The 22106-nt window shown below is 47.0% G+C and overlaps 1 protein-coding gene across 4 annotated transcripts in view; it reads right to left on the reverse strand.

Moving 5' to 3' along the window:
* The window catches only part of EML4 (EMAP like 4), a 720824-nt gene extending 698918 nt beyond the window's left edge, over nt 1–21906 (reverse strand). The window contains exon 1 of one of the 4 annotated variants that reach the window (XM_078649700.1): nt 21581–21906. In XM_078649700.1, coding sequence (XP_078505826.1) covers nt 21581–21662 — 82 coding nt within the window. In that variant the 5' untranslated portion in view covers nt 21663–21906. The remainder of the gene's footprint in view (nt 1–21580) is intronic. The other 3 variants (XM_078649705.1, XM_078649703.1, XM_078649698.1) reach the window with 3 other exon arrangements.
* Nucleotides 21907–22106: the final 200 nt, after the last annotated feature.

Here is a 22106-nt window from a genome sequence, read left to right on the forward strand (position 1 = left end):
TTTTTAAATATTATTTATATAAAACTTTAAATACTGTTTAGAACTAAAGCGGTCTTAAAGGCCAGCCCTTTAAAAAATTCACACCTATACCATCATATTCATTCTACAGCCTGATATTGACTGGAAATAACAAGCAAGTTACAACCCTACATTATGTTGAAATAAAAGAAAGGAGAAAACAAAACAGTCACGTGAATTAATATTAGATGCCAATAGAGTTACGGCTTCCATGCTCTTTTCATACTGAAGTCTTCTTAAGGACGATTAGGACACACACACCGATTTCCAAGTACAGTGCAAATCCCTATTCAATTTATACATGGCAGAAGGGAGCTGCTCAGCCCATGTGAGTCACTCTCCATGAAAATACCTACTCTAGTTGAAGAAAGAACTTAGGCAGGAAGCACTTAAATTGTTTTATCATCCCAATTATTTATTATTACAGCGTCACAGCTGTTGCTGAATAATTTCTTGTTAGGACATATTCTGCCCAACGAGATCACAATTTCACCTGTATAAACTGACAGTTTCACACGGATTTGCCAACACCTGTTTTACAACATAAAAGTGTTGTTTCTTTAGGGCAAAGTATATGATTTCCAGGTTAACACACCTCAATAGGATTGGCACTAATTGAAAATCTTTCAAAATCAAAATAGACCTTATTCAGACTTAACTCTTTCCAAACATTTTTGCTTTATGGTTTTGTTCAATCATAGGTTTCAATGTATTTTGAAAATGAATGCTAGTAATGGAAACAACTTGTTCTTAGGTTCCAAATTCCCCTGACTACCATAGTAACCTCACTTTTCTTTCAATCTTTTGAAAAAAACCTTGGAGTACTGAGAGCCGAGCCTATTTCTTTTGCAACATAGCACTGAGAGCATTGCAAAAAAGGAGGGCATAGGGACAAGTTCAGTCAAATAATCTTGAACTCAAACATATATTCTAGTTGGTAAATACCAAAAGGAGGCAATTTCCCCCAAATGGATAGTACTCCAAATGCTACTCAAGAAGCCTGAGGTGTTCACTTTCTTTGCCTAATGACTACTACCAACAAAACCAGCCTACAGCGGCATAACTCCTCTGATTATATTTCACTTAAGTGTATGCTCTTAGGAAGTAGTTGGTACCCACTACATTGAACCTCATGGAATCAAGGAAAACAGGATCCAAATCCCTTAATATGCCAATGACACTTAAACGCACCTGTAAGTTGTAGACACCAATGATTCCAGACCTGCCACACATCAATTCAAAATGTATTGTCAGGTGCATATCTAAAAGTAAACTCTACCAATTTTCTCATCTTCCCAAACTGCTGTTTTGGAAGATGAGAAAAATCACATCCAAGACTGGATAGTCATCATGAAGCAAGGCAGACTCACATCTCCCTTTGAAAGTAAAGCCAAAGTTCTTGGATTCCTTCTGTATTGCGATCTCTTCTTGGTTGCTTGGGTTTCTGCTTTTAAACTGACTTCAAAAGGCATCTTCTCATCAAAGCCTGAACAAAAATACCACACTGCCAAACCTAAAATTAGCCAACACGTAAACCATTTCTCAGGATAAATTCAAATACCAAAGATATGGAGTACAAATGCAGGAATACAGGGCCCTACTGAAATTTACCTGATTCAATCATCAAGCACAACCAAACAACCCACTGCTTTGAAAGCTCCCGAAAGGCAAACTTTTCAAATAAGCATATGAATGAAAAACCAAGACTTAACAGGCACTTACAGAGTACAGCCATGTGCCCAAACTCCACATGGTCAAGATCCACAATGAACTATTCTATTAAAAAAATCGAGTACCGTCTACAATTTCCCTCCATGAAAAGAAAAACAGAACAATGTTTATGGGAAGAAAAGTCTGTATGAATGTTGGCACTGGGAAATATACCGACACCTTACTGTACGGTGTCTACATTCTTATTATTCCACAGAACTATAACCATACAGAATGGATATATCACGAAGCATTTGAAAGTGGCTAAAAAGAATTACAGAAAACACAAATCTGTCTAGGCGATTGCCCGTGATGCCACTGCAATATAAAGGCTTTACACAAGTGCACTGGATCTTGTGATCGAGTCTCTGATCTGCTAAAAACAATGGAATGATTCCAAGGAGTATTGTTGTCAGTTTCATAATCTTCTTAACTTCATTTCTGGGGCACTCATGTAGATAAAGCCATAGCCTTGATGGGACAGCATTGCTGGTTTTGTCATTTAATGCAAATAATTAGACTTAAGGGGTGGGATTATGGGCAGGTATATAGGAAGGCACTACGAGGCAGCCACTTAGGTATACGACCAATAGGGAATATTTCCTGTGGGCGCATTACTGTTGGAGAGGAAAGCCAAATTATTTAAAGCCTCACATTGATCGTGAACAGGTGGAAGTTTATGTTGCATTGGTTTCTGGAGTAAATAAACCTACTTCCTGGAATCTCTACTTTCAGTCTGGGTGATGTGACACCTACCAAGACTCAAAGCTAATCAAAGAGTATGATGTTCTTGATTGTGTCCCCAAATACAAGGATCTTTGTTTGGACTCAGTTAAAGCATTTCAATTTTTACTTTCTTCATGTTGCCAAACTGAGTGATCAAAGGCACATTACTTCCCCTCCGGCCCAATTTCCTATATCATCTCAACTTGGTTGAAGAAGATCTTAGACTTTACTGAGGATTTTGTTGATTCCACATTTATCAGCAATTCTTTTAAGAGAAAGTTGAGGCTTACTGGTAAGCTTCACTACTGGCTGGTCTGTCCAGCTTGCAAGTAATGCTTGATTTGAGGTGAACCAGAATATCATCAGTAGTTGGAGCTGGAACTGCAAAATTACCTGGATCAGGAGCTACATAGAAATATTGGAAGCAGATCATTGATGAAGAAGGGCCAGTGCTGACTCCATACATGATATGAGTTTCTGAAGACATTCGTCTATGAAACTAATCAAGTGGTGGTTGTTGGAGAGGAGGGGTTGTATCCAGTCCCAAGGCCATTTCAAACACTCATGCCCATTTGTTCAACTTTTTGAAAATGATCATATAGTCAACTGCAGTGCAGGTCCACAAAAATTCTGAATGGGAAGAGAGTTGCTGATTTGCCTCCATCAAGGCAGGCAACATCTTCAGTGATAAAAGTAGGTGTTTTAATGCCACGAGAAGAATTGATTCCTGAATGACAGTCATGAAGCACGTATCCATTGATCATAGTTGCTAAGTTTCCTGGGTCCATGCATGATGAACTGCTCCAATCCAGGTCTTTTCTTTGACTTCTGGGACTTATAGTCTTGTTTATTCCATTATAAAACCAGTCATTTAATCCTGTTGGAATGAACAAGACTACAAATCCCAGAATTCAAAGAAAAACAACTAGACTGGAGCACCTGGTCAAGCATGGACTGGGGTAACTTGACATGGCTGATGGACCGCTGACGTTCCTTGTCACTGCATCTTGCTGAGAAACGGTAGTTGACAATGGGGTGGTTTTGGAAAGCTCTGTTTTTCTTTAGTTGGAAGTGGTGCATTCGCATGTTTCGGGTGCAGGAAACGGGAGGTGCGGAACAGCTGCAGGATATCTGGTGCAATAGTGTAGTTAGAGTTTTTGAAGAATATTGCTGGGCATGGTGAAACTGGTAGCTTTGATGCTTTGCTTGTGCTAGCCCTCTTCAGTAGATGTGGGTAGCGAACGGATAGAAAATAGACCAGCGAGACTAGGGTTGAAAGAGTGATTGATGAGTTAACACAAGTCTACTAGGATGTCGAGGATAATCTAAATGTTAACTATGTTGTTATGTTATGTTATTTGAATTCATAAGACGCACAGCTACCCCAAGGGGTTTACGGGCGCCAACTTCTCCATCTACTCCATCTGCACTGCGGGTTTCACACAACATGGTGGAGTTGGTCAAATTTCAGTTGTTTTGTGTGATTTGTGACAGTGAATAACAAATGAAGAGAGAGCGACATGACTTCTAGTGTTCTTAATTACACCACATTTTGTTGGAGAGATCCAGAAAGCACAGCTGCAGAGTTTAAAGAATAGCTGGAGGCCAAAGGGTCTAGTAAAACAATCTATATAGTAAAATCAAATACATCACACGCCAATCTTTGAGGTCACAGAAGTGCTGCGATTCAGGGGATTTTAAATGTAATTATTTATGAATTTGGACCAAAGCACCATGAAGAGAAATGCTGTGCCTAAGGCCAAAGGGAGCGATGCAGCTACGATGTTATAAAAACAGGATGGGACAAACTGTGACAAGACAGCACATGTAATGCAGCAACAACCAACCACTTCAGCAGGGGGGGTGGGCTGCCTGTGGTGCTTCACTGGCAGCTGGACCAGGGGAGAGGGAATGTTCAAAGACTGTCAGGGGTGTGTGACCTTCTCATTTTACCAAGATGTCGGCGGAGGGAGGCGATTGTGCGCTGCTGGGTCTCGCCTTTTAAAGCTTAGTATCCAGACAATGCTGCAAGAGGTTATGTATGCAACAAATAGGTACTGCACAGTACTGTTTGTCAAGCAGTGCTAACTGGTTGAAAATACTAGCTGTGCGCGCCCCGGCCATCAAAGCAAGAAAGTTAATGACCTTGGCACAGGCCACTTCGAGCAGGCTGTGTGCAGAGCATACTGTTCCCAAATAACAGCAAATATGTTGGAAGCCGCCCGAGCATTGTGGCCGCTAATGTATTCCTGTGTCTCTCAGACATCGCTGAGAAATCAATGCAGTGTCTTGCTTCAAAAGCACTTCTCTACACCACAGAACAGCAGAAGTAAAGAAAACTGTGCAGACAGGAAACTCCCCCAGTAATATGCCTAGCTGCTCACAACAGAAAAATAAATAAATAGCAAAAAACGTAAGTTTTCAATATACGCTGGGCCTGAAATTCGGTACAAAATTGTAAGTGTGTGACATTCAGAATGGCTCCCACACACCTTATCCGAAAAAGAAAATACAAATACTAAGGGAATTCCACTCGTGCCCCTAATGCTGGATGGCCAATGCTCCTGTAACCAAGAGACATTCATTTACACAGCATCGATGTGTTTGTTGAACGTCGTTCTGGCGGTCTGACGTCAGACCCAGTGCTGGAAATGGAAAACATTTACGCCAGAATCCCACAAAGTAAGCTCGGAGAGGAGCCATCAGAAACGGCTGGAGACGAGTCATGAGGGGCGGAGTCTGACAGTCAATTTATCTGTATCCTTTATCTGTAAAAAAAACACTCTGTCCCAAAGTACTTGACAAGAAGGACAAACGTTGTAGTAAATATGTTCTGGCTTACTTTATTGTTGCAAACAGGCTTCATTCTAAAAGAACAGGGGGTTAAAGAACCTACTGCTGAGATCTTAGTGTACTCAGCAGGTTCTTTCAGATAATAGGGGTAAGATAACTGTAGCATCAAAGTACTTGCTGGAGAGATCTGTATGGGCTAGACAGAAGTCTGACTCATCATAAAATAGCATAGAGGGTTAGTGTGTCTGCTGCGAAGCATAGCGTGTAACAGACAGGTCGCAAGTTGTATTTTATGGAGCTAGCTCAAGAGGTTACTGCTTTTGTTGCAGAAATCCTGGCGATCAGCAGGTCACACATTATAATCCCTGTAGAGGTGAAGGGCTGCACTGGTGTTGATGGTGGGAGGGCGGCATGGAAAATTCACACAGCAGCCCCCACTGTTTGGATGCTCATTTAGCCAGGTTTTACAACTAGAAGTCTTTGCCACATGGGACTAAATAGGTATTCCACTTCTCGTAGATGTCTAGCGAGGTTCAACCACTACGTCGCTTCATGATCTACAAGCCCAGTACCCATTTCTTCAGCCCAATACCACAAGTATTTACAGTTCGGGCATGCTCTCTCATGCTACCAAACAAGCATGGAAGACCTTCAAGGATTTAGCCCACTCAAAGCCAAAATCCTCCAAGACCCACTGGGGAAGGGAGGTGTCTCACAAATCTACAAAACACTTATAATTTCCCCCCCCTGCCTTCGACTTGCTTAAAACAAGATGGGAATCCTGGGTGGGTACCCTCGAGAAGACTGTTTGGAGAGACGCTTGCATGGCCCACCCAAGTCCTAGTCATTCTGACCCGCCTACAATTGATCCAACTTAATTATTTCCATTTAACTTACATCACACCCCTACAATTCTGGAGAGACGGTTAACAAACCTCACCCAAATGTGCCCGCTGCTTTTCACTGGAAGCATATTTCTTTCACATGGCGTTGTCCTGTCAATTGACAGAGATATATTGGAACAACCTTGTAGGGATAATGAATGAGGTTCTGGGGTAACAGTACAATGTACCCCAAGGGTGGCAGAGTTAGGTATAATGGAGGATCTAGATCTTCCCCGCTACGAACAGACACTAGTCTGTATTGCCATGTTGTTGGCCAAATGCGATATAGCACATTAAAGTACCACTGCCCCAGCTCCTAGTGTAGCAAAATGGACCTCTGTCATGGACTGGTGTGCTAAGATAGAAGAGCCCATATTTAAGGCCAGAGGCTCTCCGAAGAAACACGATAAGCTATGGGGGAAATTAATCAGGTGTTACAAACGAGCATTGAGGATAGAGGTGGGTGGCGTGGGGCGGGGCGGGGTGGGCGGTGGAGGCCGGGGCAATAATTGGGGAAAGTTAAGGAAACAACAGCTGTGGTTCCTTGGAAAGGTGATATCCAGGTATAAACTAAACTGATTAAAGTTGTTATGGGTATTCCCTGTTATGTAGCTTTATGTAGCTGCTTGAGTTGAGAACTGCCATTAAGCAGCTGCTTGCTACCAGCAAAGCATCAATTCAGAATATTACTGTCTTTTTTTCTCAATCTTTCATTACTCGGAGGATGCTAGAAAGTGTTGCATGGGATGGTAATAAAGAGTTATTAGTAAAATGCTAATTAAATGGTTGATGTACTCCTATAGACAGATGTATAGATCTGACATTGAACATTGCATGCATATCTTTAGCATAGGAAGCTTGGAAGACTCAAAAACATGCCCACAAATCAAGCTGGATCTCTGGAGGATGTGTGAAGGTGACAAGCTGATTGTCTTGGTTTCCTGAAATCAGTGGTCAGGCTCCAGCTAGCTCTCAGGCAGGAAGAGACTTGGACACAAGGAGTCTGATAGACATTTAAGGGAGGTATCTCTGATGGACCCAGCTGGAACTGAATTTAAGAGGCGCCCCTCACCCCAATTTTCAACGTGTCCTGATGTCGGCACTAGGACATGGTCAGCACACTTGGCCGCGCTGTATACAGCTCAATAATACCTTGCAATGTGTGGAGAGAGAAGCATGCAGGACCGAAGCACACATTAAATATGCTGGAAATGGCAAAAGAAACGGGAAACGGCCATTACAACGCGGCCGTTTCCACGAATACATTAACCACGCATGCATTACAACGCATGCGTGGTTAACACGAAAGCCTTTACCACGCATACTTTTACTACGAGGTGTGTAGTAAAGGCATATGTGGTAAAGGTTCAAAATAATCATGGGGGGCTTGGGGGGGTCTCCCCCCCAAATAAAAACCTCACCTGAAATCGTCGTTGTTTAAGAGGAAATGGAAAGAAACTTCCGTTTCTTCTTAAGGACGTACGACGTCACCACGCATGAATTAGAGGAAAACGTTATGAGTTGATAAACCATTCCGTTGTAACGCATGCATGGTAAAGGCATGCGTTGCAACGGAATTCGTTTTAAGAACATATAACCAAAAGAAACCACCTTGCAATGGAATAGAGTTGTAGCTTCTACACGAATTATCTAAATTTACAGACTTTTGATGATAGTGAGCTGTTAAATAACAGAGTCTGGGTGACGTCGATATTGTCTGTATGGAAGGGAAGTGCACTTAAATATGGAAGAGCCGCGTGGGTTTTCACTTTCGGGAAATGTTATTAAATAAATCCATCTTGTACAAATACCTCTAATTTCTAAACTCATTAACTTGTTTGAGTTGAGAGCATAGGTACATTCCTTGACACATTACAGTTGTATGTCATTTCTAAATCAAACGCCTTCTTAGCATTTCAAAAAAGAATATCACTTTGTAAAATAACTTCATCTGCATCCTTCAGAGTTCTTTATTTTTTACGCACAAACTGCTGGCCAACTTTCTGCATCAAGGCACATGCACAGTTTGTTTTAACGACCAAGATGCAGTCCTGAATGCTACATTCCTCAACTAAATACAAACAAACTTCAATCTAGCTCATATGTTACAGTTTCCAATATATTTGTGTTTTTATTTAGAAAATTGTTTGTCAGTTGTCAACATGTGCAGATATGATGTTCTTTAAGACTCCTCTAGGATAAAATGTGTGGCTGTTTTAGTGTGCCTTTTTTCATATGTATAATGAGGTCATGCCTTGGGCGAGCCATCCAAAAAGTGCCCAGATTAAGTTGTCACTTCTAGCTGGGTAACTGCAACCAACATTTCTCAAAAGTGGTGAAAAAAACAAATAGCAATGGAAACAAAACCAGTGATAGCCACGTGACTTCCTTAACTTCATCTACATGGGGGGTGAGAATTTGACAAGTGGTTCAATCTTGGACCACTGTCCTAAAACATTCATAAGCTTTGCTATGGACACTGCGTTGCACTGTGGAGCTGGCATCACTTTAAAAAAATTGGATGAGTGCATCCAGATCCCATTGACAACCAAGATGTAGACTCACACAGTACTGTCGCTACTTGTGTGTTACCTGCAACGACCTTTATTTACTTCTGTTTAATACTGACTGGTTAGATATCACAGACCCATTGACCGAATCAGCACAAAGCTTAGCTCTTCAATCTATCCTCAACCTGAACATGTGCTGTTAGTGGCAGGCCCACCGCCGTGTGCACGTGGAATCTAGATCTTGTTAATGGACATCAAGGAGTCAAAAGACAAATTTGGTGGGACCTGCTTTCAAAACAAAGAGATGGTGGCTTAGCAGTTAGAGACTGACTGCTGCTTTTGGGCAATTGATAGCACAGGTTGCATATTGTTAACCCCTGAATGGCACAGGTGAGCACTGCTGCGTAACAATTATAAAAGTAATAATGCTTTAAATTTAGAATGATTAGGCGACCATGCATTCCTGGCGCATATTATTTGTCACTACGTGAAGCCAGGGCCAGTTGAGCGGTCCATGCCATATGAGTGACTAATTGGGATATTAGTATAAATTAATGACAACTACCCCGCATTTGCCAAGTGAATCATGCCCACAACGCCAGGCTGCACTCTAATTTGTGCTGCTGATCTCAGAGGGCCCAGGAGAAACCAGGCTCTCAAAGTAAAATTAGAGAGTGGGCTTAAATATTGTTATCGTCTATAACGTGAATCTGAAGAAAGCTTTGTGAAAAAATAACTAGATGGAGAAACCACTAATCGTTTATGAGGAAAAGGAACTATAATGAATATTCATTTTAGATCACTTAAGAACATTTTAAGAAAGATTGATTTTCGGTTTCATTATCAGCATAATATCAGTGGGACAGAGGTCAATGGTTACTAAAAGATGCAGGGCTGTGAGCGGAGAACTGAAGTTAGTGAAAATATTAGATGTAGCCTTAGGGGAAGAGTTATGGTAAGGTTAAGAATTAGGATAATGGATGCTTTAGGGTCTGCATCAAGATGGGTGAGGGTGGTTGTAATGCATTTGTTTCATAATAGAAATGTTTGTGATAGTTTTGTTATTGTAGTTTATCTACTGTTAAGTGTGATTTCCATTAAGATGATTCCTCAAAGTGGGTTCTTCTCAGGGATCAGACTTTTTAATTCCCCAGCTGATATTCCTTCCCACGTAGAAGATGGGACACCCTCATAGGGTCCCACAGCACTTTGGTCAGAGTGCTAAACTATTAAAGAGTGCACCACAGTCTTCTGTGTCTAAACCTACAGACAGACTGTGGTGGGCCTGCATGAACATATGATCTTTGTCACCTGCTCTTCCTATGTTTTCCATATTAAAATAAATACAGCGTTTTCCAGGCGTCCGTATCAATGCTAGTGTATACGAGGGAAGTGGACATTCCACCTGAAGTGGCTGGAGTTACAGGAACCCCACTTGTCCATTAGCCCAGTGCAATGGGGTTCATACGGCCCTAAAATGATCCACTTCTTCTGCTTCAAACCGGTCCTTTTTTTTTTTTTTTTTTTGGGAATCAAAAACTTTTATTGCATCATGTGCAGTACACTGCGGAATGCCTACAACCCGATGGGCCGGCCGCTATGGGTTATTCGAGTTGTCAATATAACATTACATAGATTTCAAAGGATTATTCATCAGTGCAGAATATTGTACAGGTGTCTCATTGGCAGGGTGTGGCATTTATCGCAATTTACCAGAAATAAGTGGTCTTTGATTTCCCATTTTCATAACCAAGAAAACAACAAATTAACTGTGTGGAACACAGGTGCGGTCATTTCCATTTGAAGATTGATCAGCTATATTCAACTTCCCTAGGGTTCCCATGCTAGAACCTGGCATCAGTACCTCAATCCCTGCAAGGGGTTAATCCATAATCAGTCATGTATGCCTTGGGCTCGTCATCATATGCAGTTCTGGCCCTGAACTCTGGCAAGGTCACCTAGGAAGGGGTTCGTCTTCTAAATCCCATCCCTCCTGCTCTCCCGGAACGTGTCACAACCCATCACTCCTCCCCTTCATCATCTGATTCATCTGGTTCAGTCTCCGGCAAGGGGTCACATATCTCACCTCTATACACATTCCACATAGACCAGATCTTATTCCACTTCCCCGGGCATGCACGGTTGGAATATACCGCCCTCTCCGTCACCATCACCTTATCCATATTTGAGCACCAGTTCGACTTGGTCGGTACCTCTGGCACCCCCCAGCGCTGCGCAATATCTCTCTTCGCCACCATCAACCCCACCGTAACCCAAATTCGTCCGAATCTGGAGATATCTGTAGGTTCCCATACATTAATGAGGCACCTCTTCGAGTCAGGCAACAGTGTCGTTTCCAGTGTCTGTGAGATCGTGCGAAGTATCTGTTTCCAGTATTCTTGGATTCGGGGGCAGTCCCATAAAGTATGGAAGAATGTTCCCTCTTCCCCACACCCACGAAGGCAGTAAGGGTGCTCTATCCTGTGGATGCGGTGCAACATTGTTCTGGTGTAGTATACCCTATGTAATATTTTCAATTGTACCAATCGTAATCTCGCAGAGATGCCCACCTCTCTAGGCGATGCCAGTGCCTCATTCCACTCGTGTTCATCCATCTCGCCAGTGTCTTCCTCCCACTTTAGTTTTAACGTCAATGTAGGGTCTGGGAAATTGTTTAGCAGTTTGCGATAAGTGAGGGATGTTGCGCGCTCTACCATGAATTCTGTGAGAAGGCGGTCCTCCAGTGGGGACGCTTCAGGCAGGTCAGTGCCTGCGGGTAAAACCGCCAGTAAAGCATGCCTGATCTGGACGTACCTATACAATTCCCTCTCACTGAGATCATACAGTTCTTTCAGTCTAGTGAAGGGTATTACCCCTCCCTTTTCCCAAAGATCTCCCACCGTGGAGATCCCTATAGTGTCCCAGTGGGAAAATCCTTTGCTGTTTCGTAGGTGTCCGAGGACTCGAGAGTCCCACAGTGGAGTTAACTTGGTGATCTTCCCTTTCCAGCCCAGAGCAGCTGTCGCTGTGTGCCAGATTGTGACTGTTAACCTGGTGGGTCCCATTAAAGCGCCGATTTTACGGCGGTCATATAGCGGATTCAACATGTTGACCGTGCCCAACTGTCCCCTGTCAGCCTGAAAGGCTGGCTCGACGTGTGAAGCGTGAAGCCAGTGGTTGATGGGCTTAAGGTGCGCCGCCCAGTAGTAAAGTTTTAAGCTGGGCAGAGCAATGCCACCCTCAAACCAACCTCTATGTAGTTTCAATTGGGCGATGCGAGCAGGGTGGGCCCCCCAGAGGAGGCTGGAGACCAGCGCCGCGACCGTCTGAAAGTATCTAGGGGCTACCGGGTAAGGCGTGTTCTCAAGGACATATAAAAATCTGGGCAGAGCCATCATCTTGTAAAGTGCAGCTCGTCCCAGGAGTGTTAGTGGAAGTTCCGACCAGAACTGGACATCACGCCTGAGCCTATCTAAGTGGGGTTTCAGATTTTTGTCAATGAATTCTGCGGGGTCTCTAGTGATGTGGATGCCTAAATATTTGAACGATGAGCCCGCCATCCGTAGAGGACAAGTCAGGTCGAGGGCTGGTGACTGTCCCTTCAGACCATAAAGTTCCGATTTATTTCAATTCAGGGTGTAGCCAGAGATCTTGCCATGAGCGTCGCAGAGCCGTAATAGGGCTGGCACTCCATCGTCGGGATTAGTTAGATAGATCAGCATGTCGTCTGCGTACAGTGACAGCCGATCCTCCCAGCCCTCCCTCCAGCAGATGCCCTTAAGCAGAGGGGAGGTCCTAATGAGCGTGGCGAGTGGTTCCAACGAGATCGCAAATAGCAATGGGGAGAGGGGACATCCCTGTCTCGTGCCTCTTCCCAGCGGGAACATCCGCGAAGTATGGCCATTGGCTACTACTCTTGCCATCGGGTCAGTATATAACAGTCTGACCCATGCAATAAATTGGGGTCCAAATCCCAGGTGGGACAGCACCTCAAACAAGTACGGCCATTCCACCAGGTCAAACGCCATCTTGGCATCAAGGGCCAATATCACTGCCTGGGACGGTATAGAGTCTGCTCTGGCTAGTACCCCGTGTAGGCGTCGCAGATTCAACGCAGTGTTTCTGTGTGGCATAAACCCTGATTGGTCCGGGTGTATCAGAGAGGACAAATGGGGCAGGAGTCTCATCGCCAGGAGTTTAGCGAGTATTTTTGCTTCTGTGTTGAGCAGTGAAATGGGGCGGTACGATGAACAGTCTTCCGGCGGTTTGCCCGGTTTGGGGATAGTCACTATAGTCGCTACTCTCTGGTCCGGCGGGAGCGTGCCATTTGTTTGACATTCTTTAAACATTCCCAGTAGATATGGACTGAGAGTCTCAGGTATTGCTTGATACCATTCTACCGGTATCCCGTTAGGCCCCCATAGCCTTACCCGGGTTCAAGGCACGAATAGCCAACTGGATTTCTTCCGCGGTGATATCAGCCTCTAGTTCGCCGGACACCTCCGGGGACAATGTTTGGACCTCGATCGGCGCTAGCACCTCTCTGGCCATATCTGGGGTGATTACACGGTCAGGGGTATATACCTGTTCAAAGTGGTCCGCTAGCAGATCCACAATTTGGTCTGGGTCAGTATGTAGCGTTCCATATTCGTCCCTTAAATGTGGGATCCCCCTAGAATTCCCTTCCCGTTTGTCAAGCCATGCCAGTAGTTTTCCGGCCTTATCACCCACCTCATAGATCCTGTTCTGGGTGTCAGTCAGACATCCCTTAACATGCATACGTAGGTGGTCGTTGTGAAGCTGTTGTTGTAGAGTCAGTGCGTGTAGAGTGGAGGGAGTGGGGCCCTGCTCGTGTACCATTGTTAATTCCTGCAAAGTCAGGTCTATACCATCTAGTTCCCGAGAACGTTCGCGCCGGTAACCTGTGATCGTGTGTATGGCTTCCCCCCGCAGGACCGTCTTATATGCCTCCCACAGTACCTCGGAGGAGCTTACTGAGTTTACATTTTCCGCGAAGTATCGTGTCGTTGCCTTTTTGAGAGCTTTACGGACTTGGGGAACCTTGAGATAAGTAGCCTGTATGGGGTACATGCGCCTGTGCGTTCGTGTCCGTGAGGAGAGTGTGAGTGTAAGGGGGGAGTGATCTGAGATCCCTCTCGGGTGAATTACCATTGTATCTATCTGTTGGAGACCGTCTCCCAGAGTCAAAAAGTGGTCAATTCTCGACAGACTCCCGTGTGCTGTGGAGTGAAAGGTGTATTGTTTGGCGCTGGGGTAGAGGTGCCTCCAAATATCTGTCAGGCCTATGGCTGTTAAGAATTGTTGGAGGCGGGGGATTCCTCCCGTGGGGGCCGGTATGGGGAACCGGTCGAGTTGGGTGTCCAGAATTGCGTTGAAATCCCCTCCCAGGATAACTTCCCCTTCAGGGAGAGACAGAATAAACTCGCCCAATTTAGGGAGTTGTACTGAGTGTAGTGCTGGTGGGATGTACACTGAAATCAGGTTAAGTAGTTTCCCCTCCCATTGCCCCTGAAGGGCTGCAAAACAGCCTTGGTCATCAGTTTTCGTAAGTAGGGGGATAAAGCTTGCGTTTTTCTGTATCAGGATACCGGTCCCCCTGGATCCAGACGTGAAGTCTGAGTGGACTACCATCTTGTATCCTCGTCTATCTAAGGCTTTAACCGTACCCCCTGTTAAGTGCGTTTCTTGTAGTAACGCTATCGTGGGTTTCTGTCTCCTTATCGCGGTAAGGACCAACCCCCGTTTAACCTTGTCCCCCAGCCCTCTCACGTTCCAGGACATGATACTCAATGCAGGGCAGTGTGTCTCTACAACTACCTCATCCCTTTCCGGCCTTAACGCAGTCGCCATTGGAGATTCCGGGGCTAATAATGTAATGACGGGGAAGTGCGGTGCGGGTGCCGGGTGTAGAAATGCTGGGTGTAGAAATGCCCGTAAGTGATTCTGAAGGCCAAATGAGAGAGTCATCTACCCGTGTTCTCTTCCCACCTTGGGTTGATCTACTGTCCAATGTTCTGTTGGGAGTCGTACCCTCCTGCTCGTTGCTCTTGCCTAGTCCAGATTCATATGGAAGTCTAAGTACCTTCTTTGACCGTGAAAGTGTGTTCCTAACCGTAACAAAACCCTCCCCCCCCCAACTCCCCCTCCCTGCATCCCTGCCTAACGGACTTTCAACTGCCCGCCTCCCCTACTGAACAGAGCGATTTACCCATCCCACAACCAAAGTACTTGCGTGTATGGGGGAAGAGTGTCTCCCCGAGCGGGCGGCATTCCCGCGTGCTTCCGGGATAGAGTCGCCAGAGTCCAAATGCAGCTGTAGAGTGATGTGTCGACGATCAGCAAGCTTCACCAAAGCCTTTTTCCGGGGAAATGTCATTCCTCACCGCCAGGTCCTGCAAATCCATGTGAGGGAGATCCCTCTGCTCCACCTCGACTGGAAGACTGGAGCCCGAACCGTTGTTCCCTCCGCGTTCGTGATGTTGTCTGGGTGGTTTCCGCTGTCGGTCCACAGTATGCCATCCCTCCAGCCAGTCCCGGGCAGCCTCGGGGGTGTTGAAAAACCACACTTTTTTGTCTGCTACCACTCACAATCGGGCTGGGAATTGCATAGAGTATTGTAATTCCTTGTCGCGCAATGTTTTTTTTACCTCCAAAAACGTCTTCCCCCTCCTAGCGACCTCCGCTGTGTAGTCTGGGAAGAACGCTATCTTGGAGTTTTGGAACTGGATGGCCGGTGCCACTCTTGCGGCCTGAAGGATGGCGTCACGGTCTCTGAAATTGAATAGTCTTGCCAATATCGGCCTAGGTGGCCCTCCAGTCTTAGGCTTCCCCCCCGGTACCCTGTGGGCCCGTTCCACCGAGAAGAAATGTGAGAGCCCCTTAGGTTGGAGTCTGGTTTTAATCAGTTCCTCTACATAGAGGTCCATTGCCCCAGTATCTTCCGATTCCGGTACCCCCAAAATTCGGACATTGTTGCGCCGAGAGCGCCCTTCCTGGTCATCCAACTTGTCACGAAGCAATTTATTGTCCGACTGCAGACGCTCCATTGCCGTCTGCAGTTCTGACACAACCACGACCAAGGATTTAGTAACAACTTCCACCTGCTTGACCCTTTCGGAAATTTTGTGGAGGTCCGCTCGGATCAGGGTGACTTCGGTAGCTGTAGCCCCCACTGTCGCCTGCACCTGTGCCAGTGCCGCTAAGACGTCTTCGATAGTGGCCTTCTTGGCCCCCTCCGTTTCCGTCATTTTCCCGGCCGTCTTGCGTTGTTCCTGGGGCGGGGAGTGCCTGTCATATGCGAATTTGTCTAGTTTGGCCTGAGTGGCATTTTGTCGGGGGCCTCTGTGCATCATTCCTTGGAGCGTGTCTTGGGCAGGGCACCCCAATTATGCCTCGAATAGTATGGCCTGTTCTGAGGATATACGGCAATACCTCTCGTGTCCGTGACTGCTGGCCCCGCTCACCGCCTCCAGCCCGGGTAATGCAGGGCGTTGCATCCACAACAGCAATTGGCGCGATGTCTCTCCTCACTCCAGATCAAGGCCCGTTGTGCACAGCTCCTGCGGCTAGCGGGGCGTAGTGGACCTAAACTGGTTCTGGTGTGTGGTCCCCAATGCCGTTCATCTGAGGCGTGCCCCCTGGCGCGTGTGCCGCCGACGGATTCAGCGCCCTGGAGAGTGTCTTAGTAGGAAGGGAGGGGGGGGGGGGAGAATGGTCGTCCCCCACCGTCCGTGGTCTCCGTTGGTCGTCCGCCGTCAAGGGTGCGATAATTGGTACAGCGGAGCCTTGTGTAAGCATCCGCGATCCCGGCCCGACCAGCGCCAAGCTGGGGCCGCTGCCGCTGGGCCGTGACGTACATTTGGCGTGAAGAAATGGCGGCGCCGTTTTTTCTGACCTGCGGCGTAGGCGGAGGCCCTGGGTCTGTTGTTACTGCCCCCTCGGTCGGTGGCGGGGCTCCGCCTGAGTCACTGGGTTCCCGGGGTACAGGCTACTGAGGACTCGGCAACTCTCCCGACGAACCGGCACTTCCGGCTGGGTGCGGCCGGTGAAAGTCAATTTCCGGTCGGGCCACAGGGTTACCACAGCTCCGCTGCCTCCCGGCTGCTGTTAGGCCCCACCTCACCTCGGGCCGTGTCCGGTCTCCAAGTCTGCCGCTTCGCCGGTTTCGTCTCAAAATTGTAGCGCTGAACGCTGCAGGGACTCTGGGTCTATTCCACCCCTTCTGCCACCATTGAGTTCAGGATTAGTGATCCGGATGAGTGCGGGAAGCCACCACCGCTCGGGAGCCTCTCTAGTCTGCGGCCGCCATCGTCGAGCGCTAGCCACGCCCCCCAAACCGGTCCTTTTTAATCAGAAAAGCTTTATTATATTATGGCCTGGGACCCTATGAAGAAACTCATAGTAAGAAATGGCACATGTTGCTACAATTGAAGGAAGCACAAACCACCTACTGGCAGGCACTATTCTTGACCTTCAGAGGTGTGTGACTTCATACTTTTAGAGTCTACATGTAGCTTTAACTTGTACATTGGCCAACATAAGGAAAGAGTGGGGAAAGCAAGGTGGAAATGGCTGACAGTCCATTGGGGTTTCATACAGAAACACAATGAACAGTGTTGCAACCAAGCAATTTGCATACAAACCATTGGTTTACTCAACACTAGTGATTAAGTCTGCATAAACAAGCACTAGCATAAACAAACCGGTATGGGATTAATGTGCTAACACTTGCAGTATTTAAATAACCACATTTAATAAAGTTTAACAATGTGTGGCAGCATCCACCAACATTCCTGAAACAACATTTCTTCCGTATCAGATCATAGCATGGGACAATCACAATGGTAATCAATATCATTACATCAGCAGTCCATGATACACCCACTACCCGCCCCATATCCTCCCCTGTTTATGTGGATAGCCCCTTGCTTCACAGATAGGCTTTTCCTGGTGTGCACACCAGTCTACTCCCTTTTTCCACAGTTCAGAGAAAGGGATTCCGGCTGCTTCCCGACTCGGGCAGTGTCCTGTTTAACCACCAAAGAAGCCACTCCTAGGAAAGCCCTTTTAGAACTTGATTCCACCCACCCCATCCGGAAGACCCAGTATGGCCATCCGAGGACCCATATCAATGTGGTGGCACAACACCTCTGAGATCTCACGTCCCACCCCTCTCCAAAAGGATGACAAGGCTGGGCAGGACCAGACCATATAAAAGAAGTCAGCAGCTGGGAGGGAACATCTCGCACACTTAGGACTGTCCACCGGCCCATCTGCTGTAATCACTATTGGGGGGGGGGGGTGTCAGATATGTCGCGCGCAGATAACTGATTTGGACTATTTGAAGCCGTGATTAAATATCCAGTTCCCTTGGGCCAAGCAAGCCTCCCTTCAATCGTCATCATCCAATTCATCCATTCAGGCCTCCTACCTGTTCCTCAGTTGGGGGAAGTGATTAGGTGCATTAATTATCAAAGAGAGATAGATCGTTAAGATGGCTCCCTTACCCAATGTTCCCATTAACAACTTCACCTCAAGAGGACTATATTCAATGATCTGGGTATCTAGAGAAGTAAGGCATGACGCAAATGGAGATAGCGAAAAAATGTGTTTGGGCGTGGCAGTATTGGTTCCGAAAGGACATCAATGTCTCCCCTCTGAAAACATCTTCCAAATATGTCTTTGCTGTTCTTTCCTATTGGGCGAACCCGTGGAGTTCCAACACCAGCCAGAGCAAGGTCACCTGCCACAGCGGTGTCATATCCGGAATGCGTCGGTTCCAGCAGATATAGCACAGGGCCACTCTCCAGCATCTTAGCATCTCCCAGGCACAGGAAGATACAGCAGAGGAAAATTACTTGCAATTGAGCAGGCCAAAAAGACCATCAAGGCCCACGAGATGCAGTTCGAGAAGATATGTGGGATCATCCCATCCCCTGTAAACCATTAATTCACCAGGACCAAGTGTGCAGCAAGGTAATACCCAAATATGTCAGTCATACCGAGGCCCCTTCGAATGGGGACTTCCTTGCCGAGGCAAAGCCACTCGGTGCCGCCCCCTCGTCCAAAAGAAGGCTGTCATTTTCTAGGTCAATGCCCAAAACCACGTCTGAGGGATCGGACGGGGGAAATTCGCCAAGACAGAGAGATAGTGAGGGAGACGCATCATTTGGAAAACTGCAATAGCTCTCATCTGGTTCAAGAGCAGGCGGCTCCTCTTATGCAAGCGCCTTTCCAAGGCCAATGAGTAGGGTTGAAAGTTGAGGGACCAGGGGAGGTCAAAGAGGCATGAGATGTGGATTCCAAGGTACTTCAAGGAGTATTGACTCACTGCCATCCCTGGGCACTAAAGCTGCCTAGCCACGTCTCCCGCTCCGGCACGAAGAGCGACTTAATGATTGATATTGCCCCGCAGACTGGAGGCCTCCTCATAGAGGCAGAGGATCTCGAGGCATCTAGGGCTCAACAACTGCAGGTCGCCGAGAAAAAGCAGGACATCATCCTCATAAAGGGCAATGCAGTCTTCCACATCACCTTCCCATTACCATCCTCAGATCCGAGCGTCGCACCTGATCAGGCACGCCAAAGGCTCTAAGGCGAGTTGAAACAATAAAGGGGAAAGATGGTAACCCTGCCGAGAGCCTATGCAGGTCGCGAGTGGCCAGGATAGGTCTCTATTAACACGGACCTTGCAGTAAGGGCCTTATATAGGAAACCCAAATACCTGCAAAAGATGGACCCGAAGCCCGCCAGTTGTGTACAGCCACCTAAACTGACCACGAAACTGTGTCGAACATCTGTTGGAAATCAATAAGAAGGAGGGATATAGGTCCATATAGGTGGTTTGAACACTTGCAATATTAGCACATTGGAGCAGGACACATGGGAGGGAGCCAGCATGAGCTGGCAGAGAGGACAATAACGTAAATCAGCCCTATATGCAGTTCAATACAAGTACTTGCGGGAAAGAGAAAGAACACCCCCAAACTGCCAACAGCATTAGGTGAGAGAGAAATATTACACTGATCTGAGTCAAGATGTGATTGACAAGATCTTAAGCCAATGGCTGAAAGAGGCTGGTCGAAGAAAAACAATGGTTGAATGGGGAGGACCAAAATCCCACCACTCTAATCATATTGTAAGCAATAGGTCTACTTGGCAGCTGCACTGTCATAGCGCAGACCTAAAATGAGAGAAACAGAAGCATGGGTCAGAGGAATGAGTAACTGGAACGCCAGGAATAGTCTCCTGTTTTCAAAACAGAGTCACTGAGGGATTACTATTTTTTCCAAATTAGATGCCATACCAAGGGCAGTGGTTGCCCCAGTGTGCTGAACACTAACCCATCAAACCGTTTTTATTCACATGATTTGTATGTATGCCAAAAGGATTAACCCCAGGAAAAGAGGTAAACAATTCAAAATAGTTTTGCCCAGTATGTTGACCTTTGCATGCAAATATGCACCTGAAGCGCCTCTTTCACAAATGTCAAGAGAAGAGTACATGCAAATAAAGAAAGTTATGTCAACTGAGGATAAATGATGTTAAAATATACACCACTGACGACTCCGCATGATACTTTGCAATTGATAAAAACCAATCCATAAACCATATTTTCATATGTCTTCTTTGCTGAAGCAGCAGACATACCATTTCACTTTATTTACCAAACCGGTAAAACTTGCTCACAAACTTCCCAGGCACACTTCATTGTCCCACGACTTATCCCTGGACTCTCTTTCTGAGGAGATATTTTTCACAAAAGGAGACTTTAGTTTTCCATTGATAAGCGCAGCTCCATCATTTATCACACAAGCTGCTCATTTTAAGCCATACCAGAAAACGGTTATCTCGGCTTCTCGCTGAAACAAACAAACCGGATATGACGAGATTGGAAAAACTAGTTATCTAGTGCCAATGTAAAAGAAAATATTTATATATAATTTTCTCAAGTGAAGAACAGCCTCAAAGGCTACCACTGAACGCTGTGTGCTGCCAATACAAACATCATTTATGTGGACAATACTGGAGGCACAAACTAAAAGCAGATATGAAGAATCGTGCATCATAGGCATCCAGTTTTATAAATATGTGTATGTTATACCACATGCCAAAGTACAGTTTAGAATGCCGGATCCCTACAAACAATGAAAATGGGCGTTTCGCGCATATATTAACCCGTGGTGGTAACCAGCAGCAACAGCAGGAGCCTGGGGATTCCCAAGTGACTGCAGCGCGAGAGATTGGCACAGCCTGCATCCCGTCTCTGCATAGAGCGGCGGCACAGGGGCGTGGCGCTGCCTCCCATACCATGCTGCACCCATGCTGCCTTCACTGGAGGTGCTATCGGTGCTGCTGTCCCCGAGCACGTTGTCGTGCCTGCTAGCGCCACTCTTGCATTCCGTAAGTCCAACCGCGGTCCCTGGGACTGCAGTCACTCGTGATGGTCGGTGATGCACCTACGGCATCGCTCCATTGCTGCTGCTGTCACCTAACCCTTATGTCATATCTGCTGCCAGACTCACTCCACCCACGATCACTCGTGCTGCGGTCACTGATGCTGTCACGCCTGCCAGTGCTGCTGTAGTCTTTTCCTACTCGCTCTGTTGTGATTGTCTTTAACTCAAACGAGTTTGCTGCTGCCCACGCCTGCCACCCTGACAGCTGCCATGCCTGGCCGGTGCTGCTGCCACTGCCCCTGCGGCCACCCCCGAGGCTCAGCAGCCAAACCCACCCGCGAGTGGGCGAAGGGCACCACAAGTCCGCCAGGCAGCTACACTCCAGGGGCGGGGGAGGGGATTCCCCATCAGGGTCGGTGCATATGTCAGTGGTGATTACTGTGGGGCTGCAGCTCACATTGCAGGGGCTGGCAGCCCCACTAACAAAGCACCGCGCGGGTGCATACCGCAGGCTCCTTACCCAAGCTGCCGGCGAACCCTTCCATCCTCCTGTGGGAGCAGCAACCCGCCTCGGCTCGGCTCGGGGAACAGAAGCGGTGCATCAGCTGGGAGTCCAGAAGCCGCACCGGCTGCGGTGCAGGAGCCACGCACCGCCCGGGGGTGCAGGAGCCCGGCGGTGGGTAAGAGGGGCTGGGGCTGGCTCACGCACTCCCGCCCGTACCGGGTGACCCCAGGTCTCCCCTGGCTGTCCCGTGTGCCTCGAGCAAATCCCTCAGCGTCTCAGCTGCACACGCTCACCATTGCATGTATACATCTATTTTTTCAGACCTCCGTAAGCGTGTTTCCTCACAAGGCATGGGGCATGCGCCCACGCATGCGCAGACCACTCCCAGGCACCGCTGCTCGCCATGATTCTTGGTTGTGCCTCTGAGGTGGGTGCTTTAGTCTGACGGGTCCTGGGACACCGTTCAGCGGCCCTGGTACCTTTTTCACTGTGCAGTGTAGCACTGTGCTGCAAGTCAACTTCCGCAAGGGAGACAGTGTTT

This window comes from Lissotriton helveticus, chromosome 6, assembly GCF_964261635.1.
Source record: "Lissotriton helveticus chromosome 6, aLisHel1.1, whole genome shotgun sequence".
Taxonomy (NCBI): Eukaryota; Metazoa; Chordata; class Amphibia; order Caudata; family Salamandridae; genus Lissotriton; species Lissotriton helveticus.